The sequence below is a fragment of the Beta vulgaris genome, chromosome 8 (genome assembly GCF_026745355.1).
Source record: "Beta vulgaris subsp. vulgaris cultivar EL10 chromosome 8, EL10.2, whole genome shotgun sequence".
Taxonomy (NCBI): domain Eukaryota; kingdom Viridiplantae; phylum Streptophyta; class Magnoliopsida; order Caryophyllales; family Amaranthaceae; genus Beta; species Beta vulgaris.
The window spans coordinates 14,444,168-14,458,463 of record NC_079209.1 but is presented as its reverse complement, the minus strand read 5'-3'; the positions used below and the strand labels follow the sequence as shown (position 1 = coordinate 14,458,463).

The 14,296-nt window shown below is 37.1% G+C and overlaps 4 protein-coding genes across 5 annotated transcripts; 1 reads left to right on the top strand and 3 right to left on the bottom strand.

Annotated features, from left to right (window-relative positions):
- Positions 1-3,752: 3,752 nt before the first annotated feature.
- On the bottom strand, positions 3,753-6,724 carry LOC104883045 (DAG protein, chloroplastic). Of its 2 annotated transcripts, none has more exons than XM_010667489.4 (5): positions 6,279-6,723; positions 4,860-4,957; positions 4,702-4,767; positions 4,440-4,616; positions 3,753-4,121 (listed from the first exon to the last, which is right to left on the bottom strand). In XM_010667489.4, the coding sequence occupies exons 1-4, from the start codon at positions 6,629-6,631 to the stop codon at positions 4,441-4,443; spliced, it is 693 nt and encodes a 230-aa protein (XP_010665791.1). In that variant the 5' UTR covers positions 6,632-6,723; the 3' UTR covers positions 3,753-4,121; position 4,440. The 2 variants fall into 2 exon arrangements, with proteins under 2 accessions (XP_010665791.1, XP_010665792.1); XM_010667490.4 differs by lacking the exon at positions 3,753-4,121 and adding an exon at positions 4,149-4,309 and having other exon boundaries at positions 6,279-6,724.
- A 686-nt stretch (positions 6,725-7,410) lies between these two features.
- On the bottom strand, positions 7,411-8,178 carry LOC104884939 (uncharacterized). The gene has a single exon (XM_010669647.4). It carries the CDS (start codon positions 8,176-8,178, stop codon positions 7,411-7,413), a length of 768 nt encoding a protein of 255 aa, XP_010667949.3.
- Positions 8,178-8,786, bottom strand: LOC130589844 (uncharacterized). Its single transcript, XM_057391444.1, has one exon. The coding sequence runs from the start codon at positions 8,784-8,786 to the stop codon at positions 8,178-8,180; it is 609 nt and encodes a 202-aa protein (XP_057247427.1).
- A 4,809-nt stretch (positions 8,787-13,595) lies between these two features.
- LOC104883050 (uncharacterized) lies at positions 13,596-13,985 on the top strand. The gene has a single exon (XM_010667495.2). The coding sequence runs from the start codon at positions 13,596-13,598 to the stop codon at positions 13,983-13,985; it is 390 nt and encodes a 129-aa protein (XP_010665797.2).
- The last annotated feature ends 311 nt before the right edge of the window (positions 13,986-14,296 follow it).

Sequence of the window (14,296 nt, the reverse complement as noted above, 5' to 3'; positions counted from 1 at the left end):
ACTCCCTCCGTTTCCTAAAGATTTTCCCTCTTTCCGTTTAGGTGCGTTTCCAAAAGATCTTCCCTCTTTTACTTTATTCCTTATTTGGAATTTTTTTTCCCTTTATACCCTCTCATGTCCCTATTATATGGTCCACCATTATATTATTAATTCAATTTTACTCCCTTTCTCTCTCCTACTTTAACCCCTTTTTATTTGTTTATTTATCTTAATCCCTTTCTCTCTCCTACTTTATTCACCCTACACAAATGAATTCTCCTTGGTATCTGTAGGAACAGTAACAAGGAAGATCTTTAGGAAACGGAGTGAGTATTAGAAAAAGAATTGATAAAATATTTGTCATTATACCCTTATTTTTAGATTATCTTTAATTATCTATTAATAAAGTTTATAAAAAGTTGATATAAAGTTAGTATTGCAATGGTTGTTTCTAGACGTGGGCATGGGCCGGGCCGGGCCTGTTCACGGGCTCGGCCCGCGGGCTTGAGTAAATGGCGGGCCGGGGCCATGATTGACGGGCTCGTGTCGGGTCGGGCATGAAATTTTAAAAATGTGTCCACGGCCCAGCCCAGGCCCACGGGCACTCAGGCCGGCCCATGTTTAATGTTGTATTTTTGACAGTTTTAGGGTAAAAAACAAAGGAAAGGAGCGTTTGGCCCCCGGGCTGGCCCACGCGGGCTCGTGCCGGTGAGGGCCGAAAATAAATTTATTGACCGTGACAGGCCCGCGGCCCACGTAGCGGACAACGGGCCGGGCCGGGCCTCGAGCGGGCTTGTGTCGGGCCTTGGGCGAGCTCGTGTTGGGCTGGGCTGGGCCTCGAGCGGGCTCGTGTCGGGCCGGGCCGGGCCGGGCTTCGAGCGGGCTCGTGTCGAGCCGGGCCTCGAGCGGGCTCGTGCCGGCCCGGCCCATGCCCACCTCTAGTTGTTTCCATCTCTAATAAATGAAGGCATGTTGACCGGTAGTGTCAACTAACATATCAGTATATCTATATAATAAAGTAGATATCTCATGTCCAAAAAGTTCAAAAATAAAATAAAGTAGATATTGAGTGGCCACAAATGCAAAGAACGAAGCTGAATTTGCAGCAATTCATTAGATGTTATCGTATGGTTTAGGCAACTCTCAAGAATCAGGTTTTTTATTTTATTTTGTGATTTTATATGTGAATCATAGCCGTAGAGTGAATCTACAGTATAGTAGTATTTATAATAGATTCCTAGTTAAAATAGATCCCTAAAAGATAAAATTTTTTGGTTTTTGTCATAGTTGTAGAGTGAATAAACTCTTATCTCTCAAACTCTAAATTTTATTATCTCTCAAACTCTAAATTTCATTATCTCTAAATTAATAAGATGACGTGGCAATCCTAGGTGGCGCGCTCTATGCTCCCGAAAAGTTCCTCCTTTATAAATATATATATTGATTAAGCGAAGGTCAAATAAACTGAAAAACTGATATTGAAAAAATAAATATTACGATAAATCATGTAATATAGAGTTTTTTGTCAAACAACTTTTTAAAAGTGTCATTTTGTGATATATAACCTTATAAAATTCTTTTTGTGAAAACAACCTTTAAACTCTATTTTTTTGTGACATCGAACCACTAGCTCATTTTCCGACATTGACTTCAGTTTTCCGGCATTGAATTGTTTTTTACCCCCCCTCCCTCTCTTTTATTTTTCTTGGAATTTGATTTCCCTCCAATTTCCTTCTTATAAACCCACCCTATTTCAAAACTAATAAGAACCATTTTCTCTCTCCTCTCACTTCCTTGACACTATAGAAGCATTGAAGGATTATCCACAGCCGCATTTCACCATATTACTACAATAAAGAAAACAACAGATTAAGTTCAAAGGAATGCCCTAATTGATAAGATAAGCCCTAATTTAATTGAAAAGATAAGTCTTAAATGTTATGAACAAGAAGAAATTAATTGAGATGAAATATCCTAAACTTATTAATTGAAAACCCTAAAATACAACAAAGAAGATTTAGAGATTTCTTTGGGAAATTTTCGATTTTGGGTTTAGTGTGGACGAGAAAGAAGAAGAAGTGGTTAAGTGTGGAAGAGGGAAGAAGTGGTTATATAAGAAAGAAATTGGAGGAAATTTGAATTTCAAGAAAAATAAAAGAGAGGGAAGGGGGTAAAAAAAAAGGTCAAGGCCAAAAAACTGAAGTCAATGTCGGAAAATGGGCTAGTGATCTAATCTCACAAAAAAAATAGAGTTTAAAGGTTGTTTCTCACAAAACAAACTTATAAGGTTGTTTCTCGCAAAATGACACTTTTAAAAGGTTGTTTCTAATAAAAAAAAAAAACTCCATAAAATATCACATAATAACATCCATTTTCATATATTTTTAAAATATGAATCCTCTCTTTTATGTGAACTTTTTGAAGAAATTGCATCACTTATTTCAGAACGGATGAATAATACTAGAATTCAAGGTAAACAACTCATTAATCAGAAAAAGAAAAGTAAAAACAAAGTATAAAGAGAAGCATTTTTGACATCTTTCAATAAGTATTTTCTTTTTTTAAAAAAAAACCTTAGATTCCTAGAGTAAAAGAGGCAAAATTTTGTTGGGGGAGTTATTTTGCTAGAGAAAGCAAAATAGTTTTGGACACAAGAAAAGAAAAGATAATGTAGTGCATGTATAATCATGATGGTTGAGAAGTCAATATCACATTATGGGCGATTGGTCCTACGAAAAGCATGAAAATAATTTGGCTTCTTTTTTCTTTCATAACAGTAAATATAGTCTATCAATTAACCTCCATCTTTGTGTTCATAATTTTTGGTTGGTAGTTGGCACAGTGGGTTCATCTAAGACTGTTTTGTAAAAAGATAATAAAGTGCGTAATCCCATCTCCATTTGTGGAAATTAATTCTAAATATTCATGATTTTATTGTCTTTTTAACTGGACGTTTGTTGACTGTAATTTTAATTCTATACGAAATTCTAATTGTTCAAGAAACCCTCAAACAAAAATTATTTTAATCTTTGATCCACATGTTTTGATACCCTCTGGCTTAGAATTGATAAACAGCCATTTTATCCTCTGCGCTCTGATTTATACGACATTTTAACGAAAAAAGTTTGGTAACCAACGGTTTTAGTCCAAAAAAGACTCAAACACCCAAAATAAAACACAATGTTACCATTATAACCTGACATTGGTATCAAATTGTAATCAGGACTGGTACCAAGGTATCAATATTTTCGGAGAATGGTACCATTATAACCTAGCATTGGTACCAAACAAATGTCAGCCACACGCGCATGAAATCTTCCAACGCATAAAATGACCAAATTACCCCCGTTTGAGTCCCCTAAGAGACTCAAACGGTTGGTTGCCAATTGTTAAAAAGTTCGGTACTTGTCAGTTGATCTCACCCAAACGATCTCAGCACAATGACAGTTACCAACCAGATGTTTCACCTACAAACAATGAAGGTGGTTCTAAGCCAACACTTCTATAACTTCTACCATACCTGTACTATTCAATTAGCAATCTGAACTCAACCTTGAACCATTCAATTAGTACCTCAAAGCTCAAACTAAGGCGGTCTAAAAAAAACGCTTGTAATGAGCCGATTGTCCATCTCTCCACCAAAATATATTTGCATATGACGGTTATAAATTTGAAGTTTCTCCGGCCTCCTATCTAGTGACACAGAGATAATATTCATACTTCCGTTCGACAAAGATCCAATGTTGTGGGTCTGCTGTATGGAAGACGATGTCTTAAGATGTCATAAACCGGATGTATAACACACATATGCTTGATGTACAACAGCAAATGACAAAAACATTCTTTAGCTTAACACAGATGTACAGTCTAATTGACAGCAAACAAGAAGATAAAACCCTCACAAAATTCTTGTAAGAACCGCCAAAGAGACTCCTTGATAGCATATTCATACTGTATAGCTCTAATTCTAAGAATGGACGGATTCTGGCCCCAAAGCCTTAGATATAAGTTTGAAACGCATCTTCCACTATATCAACAGTGTTAACCCTTACTTCACCAGGCGTGCATGTTGTTCATTGACATTCGGCAAAACATAACCAATCTCTCCATAAGCTATGCAACTTCGTATCATGGTTAGCAACCTGAATCAAAAACAATATCACATTATTGCGGAACAAGGCTAAGCTGTGAAGCACGGAAACCTTTGGGACTTGCCAGGAAACCTCAGCCACTGAAGTCCCAAAATGGCTTGAAATCAAGGTTCCCGTATTCAGTTTCTGAAATCCGACCCATTTCAGTGCTACATAGGCTATGAGAACTCCAAGTAAAACTGACAAAGAGGAATAGGGATATTAAGAAGTTCGTTTAAAAGATTGTTCAGTGATTTCTTACGCACATAAATTAATAAACTTCAAAAAGTTTTACCGAAAAAAAGGATAAAAGCCAATCAACTTCCTTACCTTAAGAGGAGGCTGATTCAGAGGGCGCTGTCTCTTGCTTTGGTTTTCTAGGAGTTCCTGGAGGACCATCTCGCCGTCTCTCATACCTTCGGCTCTCATATTTAGAAGTATTGCGTGGCTTAGGCTGATAGGTTGGATACTTGCAAGGAATAATCTCACCATTGATATACTTGTCCCCTGAGACAAACAAATTAAGAAAGTGAGACCATATGTGACTACATGCGCAAAAACGAAACATTATAAACTGAAGAGAGAGAGCAACCTCCATAGTCCTTGTTTTTAACATCTATGTAAGAGTCAGGCAACACCCACAAGACTCCTGGCAATCCTGCAAATGATTAAGGTTCGACATTTGGCTTATTAACCAAAGTTTCAGGTTGTCATGCATTAACAAGAACAAAAAGGAACAACATCATTTACCCTTGAATTTTTCGGATGTTTCTTCGTCTACAGTACATTGGAAACCAGTATAGGTTGTGGTACTAAAAGCATACATGTTCTTCTTTGCTTCTTCCATGCTGGTATCACAGAAAGCAAACAGTTACAATTGAATTTTAGAATGTCGTAACAGACTAATAGAATCAAAATCTCTAGCAACAATATCAAGATTTCCAGCCCTTGAAGTCTGAAATCAAATTTTTGCCCTTTAAAGTTACTTCACAGAGTAATTAAGCATTCTAAGCTCCAAATTGAATTTGTATGGAGCAGTTCTCTAAAGTCCAATGTAAACCGGCCCAGCAAATGCACCTTAAGGAAGAGAATACATCTAAGACATTGAGATAAAAGATTTACAAAGGAACACAATGCCCCCAATTGATTAAGTTAATCATTTCATTTCCTGCTTAATTGCCCTATACAATATGAGCAGACAACTTTCTAAAACTCTCTAGTCTCTATGATGCTGAAAATAGAGAGCAAGGAAAATGCATACAAGATAAGTTACCATATGCCATGGGAACTTTTGGAATATTCTTGTTTCTATTGAACTACGTCTAAAATCAAAATTGGGAATATTAAATTAACAATGGACAATACATATTTGTGCCATCAGCACATCTTCTACTTCTACTGTTACATTTGAACCCTTCGCCCTCTTCCCCGGGCAACTGGCTCTAGGCAGGAGCCTCGTTAAAACATAGGACTATTTTGCTGATGGTAATGGTAATGGTAATTGGTATATATAACTGCTTCATAGCTCCTCTAACAATTAGAAAGACTCAATTATACAGCAGCAACGAAATTAGAAAAGACATCATCACTCATCCACTTTTCCACAATTTCGCAATATAGAAGGCCCAAAAGGTACCACTCTCATATAGTTTCGCCTCTGCCAATCACAAAAAGCACGCCAACAACACTATATACATCACCAGCATCAACTACTTCACAATTAGATGTTAATAACAATTGATTATTTGACTCAACAAAGTCTTTGGTTAGTTAACCAACCTCAACCTCCAGTTCCACAGCAAAATAATGTCATCAATCATACAAATTCCATAATCCTCCATCACAAAACATCATAAAGCACACCAATTCAATCTTGAAAACCCATGATATACACAACTTATTCTATCATCTTTTACTCCATTTCAATTAAATTCCATTAAAAATATTTTCAATACCTAAAGCCTGAAAAAGGTACAAAATTCCTACAAATAATCACCAAAAAGGACTAACTGAAGCTATTAAAAACGAAAATTGCAGCATCCATCACTTTGCCTATCAACCAAAGAATAAGGTTACCATTTCAATCTACACTTAATTCCATGAAATTCAAATAAAAAACCCAAAAAAATAAAATAAAATCAAAGCATGAAAATTAAAAGAAGAACAAACCTTCCCAAAACAGTAGCAAGAGTACTGAGGTAAGTATCAATCATTTGTTCTCTAGTAGGAGCTGGGTCCTTGGGAAACTCCATAACAATCAACCAGTGGTTATAGTCACAGCCCGGTAACATTATCGTTTCCCTCTGTTCACCATTGTTGTTGCTTCTTTTAGAAGAGTAGTCTCCATCAACAGCGGCTCGAATTGCGAGGTCTTTTGGTGGGGTTTTGTGGGTAAAGCTCCATGATTGTGGGCGAAGAGAGAGGAGAGAGATTGAGGGTTGGTAAGAAATGGAGGGTTTAAGGGGGTGTAATGAAGGGGGTGGTAGGGTTTTAGGCAAGAGAGAGAATGAGAGGGTCGCCATTGGAGGTAAGAAGGTGAAGAGAGAGAGGGAGGGACTAGGGAGGGTGGACAGGAAGTGATAAGGTGAAATGAAGGGATGTTTGGGGAGGAGTCAAGGGTGGTTTATGTTTGGGGAAAAATTAGTTCTTGTCCCGCGATATTATTTACCAACGTATATTTGAAGTATTTAAAAATAAAAATAATATTTTATATTTAAATAATTTTTTCTCTCAAAAAGACAAAACAAAAACAATGTCATAATGTAGTTGGTTAATGTATTAGCATATCAAATAAGGGTCATGGGTTTAAGTCTTGAAACAAACATTTTTATTACTTAGAGCACCTCCATTCATGGGGCACCCCATTTTTTCTCTCTCCTCACCTTATTTGTCCACCTCATTTTCCACTACCTCCCCATTTTACCTTACTCAAATTTGAAACACATACCTCCACTCATCTACCTCCCCATTTATCTTCTCTCTCTTATTTCCTATACCCCACCACCTTTTCTCTCTCCTACTTTCCCATACCCCGCCAATATTTATCTATTGATTATATATTCCATATGTAACATGATTTCTTTGTAATTAAATAAAAAATCGTAATTATCCTCATTAATTTCATAATTAATCAATAAATAATTGATACACTAATTAAATTCGGTAGTTGCTAATTACGCTATGTAAATTGGTAATCACGCTATTAAAACGATAAATCGTTAATTTATGCTCATCTTTTAATTAAGCTACTTAATTGAGATTTCTTACAACAATGGCTACACTTAATATTACAAACAATAATTCACTCATCATTGGTTGATTGGCGACAATTGTGCCAAATGTGTTGAGCCAAGTCCTTTTGTAAGGAGTTGTGAACATCTTTATCCCACGCATCAGCTCTATTTTGCAAATATTGTTGCATCCCTATATCATTGTAGCGACCAGGTTGAACAGAGAATGTTTCAAGCCTATGGCTAGAAGAAGTACTAGCAATCGAGGCATTTTCTTGCTCGAAGTGTGATGCGTCTTGATAATTTAGATATGTATCCCGTTCATCCTCGACAATCATATTGTGAAGAATGATACACGCCCGCATTATTTCCCACATTAAGTGTTCATCCCAAATGAGTGATGGCCTTTGTATTATTGCAAAGCGTGCTTGTAAAACCCCAAACGCACGTTCGACGTCTTTCCGAACTGATTCTTGACGTTTGGTGAACAACTCATCGACGGGAGATAGTGGGAGTCGAATTGCTGGCATGAACACTGCCCATTTAGGGTAGATCCCATCTGTTAGGTAATATCCCCTATTATAGGTATTACCATTCACATTAAATGTGACCTCAGGAGCTCTTCCTTGATAAAGATCATCAAACACCGGAGAGCGTGCCAATACATTGATATCATTGCAAGTTCCCGGTGTTCCGAAAAATGCATGCCATATCCACAAGTCTCCGGAGGCCACGGCTTCTAGAATTACCGTTGCAGATTTGGACCTACCTTGATACAACCCTTTCCATGCTCGTGGGCAATTTTTCCATTGCCAATGCATGCAATCTATGCTGCCCATCATTCCAGGAAAACCCCGCCTTTCCCCGTCACGTAAGAGGCTTGCAAGTCGGTTACCGTAGGCCTCCTTAAGTACTCGTTCGTAAAAACTTTTCGAATTCCTTGCACAAAGTGCACAAGGCACTCCTTTGCTGTTGATTCAGCAATTTTGATGTACTCGTCGACTGCGTCAGATGCTGATCCATATGCTAGACACCTCAATGCTGCTGTGCATTTCTGATGACTGGATGCACCTAGCTTCCCAGTTGCGTCTGGTAGTTGTTGAAAAAATTTGTCTTTCGCAGCGAGTGCGTTCATAATTCGAAAGAAAAGAGGACGACGCATACGAAATCTGCGTCGGAACATGTCTTCGGTATATAGAGGACGATCAACAAAGTAATCGTTCATTAACCTTTGATCTGCATCAGCACGGTCTCTTGGAATAATAATTTTTTTTTTGGGAGATGTTCTTTGAGTGGCTTCTATGATTGGAGCGACAATTGTTTGAACAGCTTGTTGAATTACGTAGTCTTCTTGTTCTTCAAGATACGCGTTGTATAAAATCATGTTATTGACCATATCATCAAACTGGTCATCACTTGAACTTGAAGAATTGTAATCCAAGTTCATGTTTCCTTTTGTTGCAAGAAGAGAAGAAGAATGAAGTGGTTTGAAGGAAGAAGAATGATATTTTTTGTAGAAAGAAGGATGGTGTTATGGTTGATGTTATCATTCAACCAATTCATCTTTTATAGACATTTGATGATAAGAGTGCAATCTCTGAAGATAAGAAAGGACTACACAATCCCAAAAAAAAGATTTTCAAAAGATAAGATTGTAATCCACTTTTCAGAAGATAAGATTCTCAATAGATAAGATTTACTTTTCAGAAGATAAGATTCTCAATAGATAAAAACTATTAAAACAATACAAACTAGGATAGTAAATACTAGAATTACGAAAGAATTAAGGATACTAAATAAAACAACCTTATAACTAAACTACTTCATAAACTCTTCTCTCAGCTTCTCATAGTATTCGAACTCAACCGCATCAAGAGATGGTTTGGTCATCAACAATTGATACATCTTGAACCTCATTTTCTTTTCATCTCGCTACTTTTGGTAATCCATCATTTCTTCTATATTTTTCCTTATTGTAATTCGTTCACCTTGCATTTTACTTAAGTGTTGTTGAAATCATCTAAACTTGTAGCTACTCCTTTCATCTTTCTTTGTGCCTTAGCCTTCTTCTACCATCCGGCGAACTGATACAACTTCATCACTTGACCTTTTTGAACTTGATTGACTCACAACAGTTGAATCATATCCGGGTTGCCATCTTGAAAGGTGTCTCATTCCCATCCAACAATGGTACAATTTGAAAGCTTTATTATTTTGATTTTGTTTGTATAGTTCATGAGCTTTGGCCTCTACATCCGTAATAGCCATTCCACTTGATTTCATTCGCTCGGCTTCACCGAGTTGCGATACCCACAAAGTCACGAGTCGGTTGATGGTTCTCCATGCGCTTTAATTGACTTCATGGTCCTTGGGTGGATGAGTGATGGTTTTTTTACCACTTCAGCATCGTAGATGCGCTTGATTTCTATCCAAAGCTTTGCCTTTGACTGATCTGTTCCCACTAATGGATCACCACCACAATTAAGGTATCCGGAGACCAATGCTATATCCTCATCATGTCCCCACCTTTCTTTTAGTATCTTATTTTACCTTTTCCACCTTGGTCCGCTTCATCTTCATCATCATCATCATAAGCATCATCATCGTCTCCGAGTTGTTGAGTTTGGTAATAATCTCCAATCGGTATTCGGTTATTGCTCCCGTCTCCCCCTGGAGTTGTAGGATTTTGATCCATATATTGAGACATTGGAGATGAGAGATTCACCGGAGTATGGGCGAGGTTTCGAAATTAGAAGGTTGTTGATTTTGGAGTACAAATGCTTGGAATAAGGCTTGGATTTGAGGGTTATTGAGCATATTTGGATCAAAAGCAATATTAGTATTTTGACGATTTGGGTTTTGTTCGAAATTTTGATGGAAATTTGGATTTTGTGGGGAATTTGAATTTTGTTGGAAATTTGGATTACTTTGGAAATTAGAATTTTGTGGGGAGTTGAATTTTGTGGGAAATTTGGATTTTGTGGGTGGTTGAGATTAAATTGATAATTTGGGTTCTTTGAGGCCTATTTCCATAATTAGAATTATTAGGATTCATAATTATGGATAATTTGTTTGGAAGTATTTAAAGAGTAGAGGAATAAAATATATAATTAAGATGAGAAAAATTAGAGAAATTAAAGATTGGAAAAGGTAGAGAAATTTGAATGTATCTAAAATATGGCAAAATTGGTCTCTATTTATAGACAATTAAAAAATATGAACGTTGGTATAATTTTTTTTTTTTTTTAATTAGCAGATTTAAAATGGCAAAATTATGCAACGGCTATTTTAAAAAATAACCGTTGCTTTTAATTGTGAAGTTGACATTTGGCAGCAAATGGTTGGCCTTTGGGCGCGCGTCAGGCCAGCTGTCCCCTTTTTCTTTTCCTCTCTCTGCCGCGCGTCAGTGTAACGTTAACCTGGTCCGATTTTTTGGCAGCTTGGGCAATTTTTTTTGCTCTCTCTCCCGCCAGGTGTAACCTCCTCATTAGTTATTCATTTGGGCACCTCCCCTAATCTTTGAGCATCCTCATTAAATGGGGAACCAACCCCACTCATGGGGAGCCCCATTTGAGGAGAGAGAGTCTATATGGGGAGGGTAAAATTTGCCATTGGAGGTGCTCTTAATATTTCATTTGATTATGTGGGGGAAGGGAGAATAGATGTGACACCATGACATTGTTTTTGTTGGGTTTTAAATATATATATATATATATATATATATATATATATATATATATATATATATATATATATATATATATATATATATATATATATATATATATATATATATATATAAGATATATAGATGGTGAAATATTGTGACCGGAAAAGGATGAAAGTGAAAAGAGGGAGTCTAACCAACTAAAAATATCTCAAATTTGGCCGATTTATTGGACTGTTTGTACCTTTGTATTGGTTGTAGTTAGGGCAAAATAAAAGGAAGACAAAAGCTAATATATAGATATACTGAATTAAACTTGCTAGTTATTAGTAGCTCTCCACTAAAATTGATCATATATTTTAGGAGCTCCTAGATTTTAGTAACGTGCTCTTTAGCTATTCTTTTAATTATTACACCTTTTAAGAGATAAGTGGATAAAGGAGGAAAAAACCATTCACTAGGTCCATAACTTCTTATTGGCAGAGAATTATGTAGGAACCTAATGATTGGAACCTCACCTTCCAACCTTATGTTCAGGAATTCGACTCTCATCATCTCCTTATTTGGGATATCTGTGTAGATTTTTGCTTCTCAGTATAACTTCCCACTTTTCAGTCTCTGAAAGTTTTCTTATGGGTTGGATCCTTCCTACCCCTAACTCATGAGGGTGAGTCTGTTTGGGCCAGTAAATTACCGAACAAAATAAAAAAAAAATCTTATTGGCACCTTGCTTTATCATTCATGGAGTAACTTCTAGGTAGTAGTCTAGTTACCACTTACCAATGGAGGTTAATACTATCCTCTGTTGTCCACTATGGCTATCATGGTATGATGGTAAGTAGCCATCGGATAGTTACCAAGCAAGATGACCATCTTCTAGGCTATTATGAAGCGAGGTAACGTGGATGTCTTGATAATTACCAAGTTACTAACCCCTCATGAATCATGGTGCTCACCTGCATTTACGTAATTAACGAATGCTTCATAAGGCCACCGTAGGTCATACCCCTCGAGGCCTTGAAGCCCATTTGCTACAAAATCAAGACTAAGACCCACAGAATTTGCCAATAACATAATCATGGTCTATTATATCAGGTCCTTGAAACCCATCAAGGGCACATATGACATATGTAGTTAAGCTATCATGTCATTGTCTCCTTGCAAGGTGGAATGGTATCTCATAGTGAGATGTCAAAATGGCATCTTACAAAAATTTGGTATCAAAGTTAAGTCAAAGTAGTATCAAAATAGAGTCATTTAGTACCAAAATAGTGTTGGTAACAAATGACTCTATTTTGGTACCACTTTGACTTAGCTTTGGTACCAAAAATTTTGTGAAATGTCAATATTTTCTCGTAGAATGACAAGGTAAAGTTGCATTATCATGATATGAGGTGTGCCCTTGAACTTATTAACAAGTTTATATTTAGTACAACTAGAAAAATGAAGGTAGTAGTACATTACTGATTGAAAAATGGAGATAGTAGTATTACTGACTATTATATATGTTATTTGGCTTCTTATCAATAAAATAGTGAGTTCATTCACTTTTTAACTTTCATCAGCACTCAGCCTTAGAAGAGGAGATAATTCTATGGAAGTGGGGTCAATTGGCTCCACGTGAATTTGAATTTTGGGAAATATTCCAAATAAAGATCGAGGTGTTCCAAAATTCTTTTGTAAAATCAATAACTTAAACTAGCAAAAACTTATGTTTTGATTCCAATATACTTTCCCTTGTTTTTATAATATATACTTGCAATGTTTCCTATTTTGGGAAATTCTCTTTTACTTGCAATGTTGACGTTTTAAGCAATATATTCTCCTTTTTTTCCCTTCTTTTCTTTTTAGAGAAAAATGCTTCATATAGTCATATAGAAATGTAAATATATTAAACAATATATAAGCATCAACTACGTTGATTGACGCGTGATTATTTCATGAATTCATAAATTAATGCTATTCTGGAATAAATGTATACTTCCTCCGTATCAAATTAAATGCAGCAATTCAAGTTACACGATCTCCTAGGCAAAATTTCTTAAGGGTTAATTAACAAAAGTGAGGATAAGTGTTTAGTGTAATTAACCACAACCAAGTACCACCACCATCTAATGCTACCATCACATACTGTCGCCACCACCACCAACACTGAGGCACCACCAACACCAACACCATCGAAATGCCATCACCACCACCAACACCACCGAAACACCACTACCATCAAAACACCTTCCTTCTACCCCCGAAATTCGAATCTAAAATCAACCAAAGGCGTTTCCTACTTTCTCCAGCATCACCCACCACCATCAAAACACTGTCAAAATCCGTTCCACCATCAAAACACCTTCTTAGTGCCCCCATCACCACCATTAAAACACCTTCGTACTGCCCCCACCACCACCCACCGTCAAAACCCGTTCCACCTCCACAACAACTTGAAGACGAGAGAAATAGATCGAATATAGAAAAGGGACGAAGGAAGATGGAGGTGAGAGAACGACGAGAAAGGAGATCGAAGGTGGTAGGGTGGTTGTGTGGTGAGAGAAAACAGATCGATGGAGGACGTTGGTGAAAGAAAGGAGATCGATGAAAGATGGAGGTGAGAGAAAGGAGATCGATGGAGGTTGTCGGTGGTTTTGGGGTTGTGGCGGAGGAGATCGAAGGTGGAGTATCACGAAGGTGCTGATGATGATGGTGGGTGGTGGGTGGGTGGCGCAGTGGTCCACCGGTGGATGGAAAATGATGGCGGCAGGTGGTTTATGGAGCGTGAGAAATGACGGCGGTGGTTTTGGGCTGGTGGGTAGGATATCGAAGAGAGATGATGGTGGTAGTGGTTTTAGGCTGGTGGGGGACGCCGACAAGATTGGTGATGATGATGATAGTGGTGATGGTGGAGGAGAGAACAATGGTGATGGAAGATGGAGGAGAGAGACGGCAGGAGGATGGAATCATGGAGATGAGAGCATAAGGAGATAGAAATGGTGGTGGGTGGTGGAGTGAAGGTGGTATTGGAGAGAGAGGGGGGTTATGTTTAGGTTGATTAATTTTGATTATGTTTGTAATTAATTTGATTTGGGTAGTATAATGTGTGTCTTAGTTTTTTAATAAGGACATTTTGGTAATTTCAGGGGTAAAAATTGTACCAAAAATAGAAAGAAGAAAATTGTTGCATTTAATTTGAAACAACCATTTTGAGAAACTGTTGCATTTAATTTGATACGGAGGAATTATAACCCTTATTTGCAACCCACAAGATTGCATATATTAAACTCTTATTTTATACTACC

Bases quoted from the DNA above. Each gene is read 5' to 3' on its own strand.
- LOC104883045 (XM_010667490.4), bottom strand. From the start codon at position 6,631: ATGGCGACCCTCTCATTCTCTCTCTTGCCTAAAACCCTACCACCCCCT. The intron at 4,958-6,278 runs GTTTGTTCTTCT...CTGTGATACCAG, and splicing joins CTTGCTACTGTTTTGGGAAG to CATGGAAGAAGCAAAGAAGA. The intron at 4,768-4,859 runs GTAAATGATGTT...AATCATTTGCAG, and splicing joins AACATCCGAAAAATTCAAGG to GATTGCCAGGAGTCTTGTGG.
- LOC104883050 (XM_010667495.2), top strand. From the start codon at position 13,596: ATGAAAGATGGAGGTGAGAGAAAGGAGATCGATGGAGGTTGTCGGTGG.
- LOC130589844 (XM_057391444.1), bottom strand. From the start codon at position 8,786: ATGAACTTGGATTACAATTCTTCAAGTTCAAGTGATGACCAGTTTGAT.
- LOC104884939 (XM_010669647.4), bottom strand. From the start codon at position 8,178: ATGGGCAGCATAGATTGCATGCATTGGCAATGGAAAAATTGCCCACGA.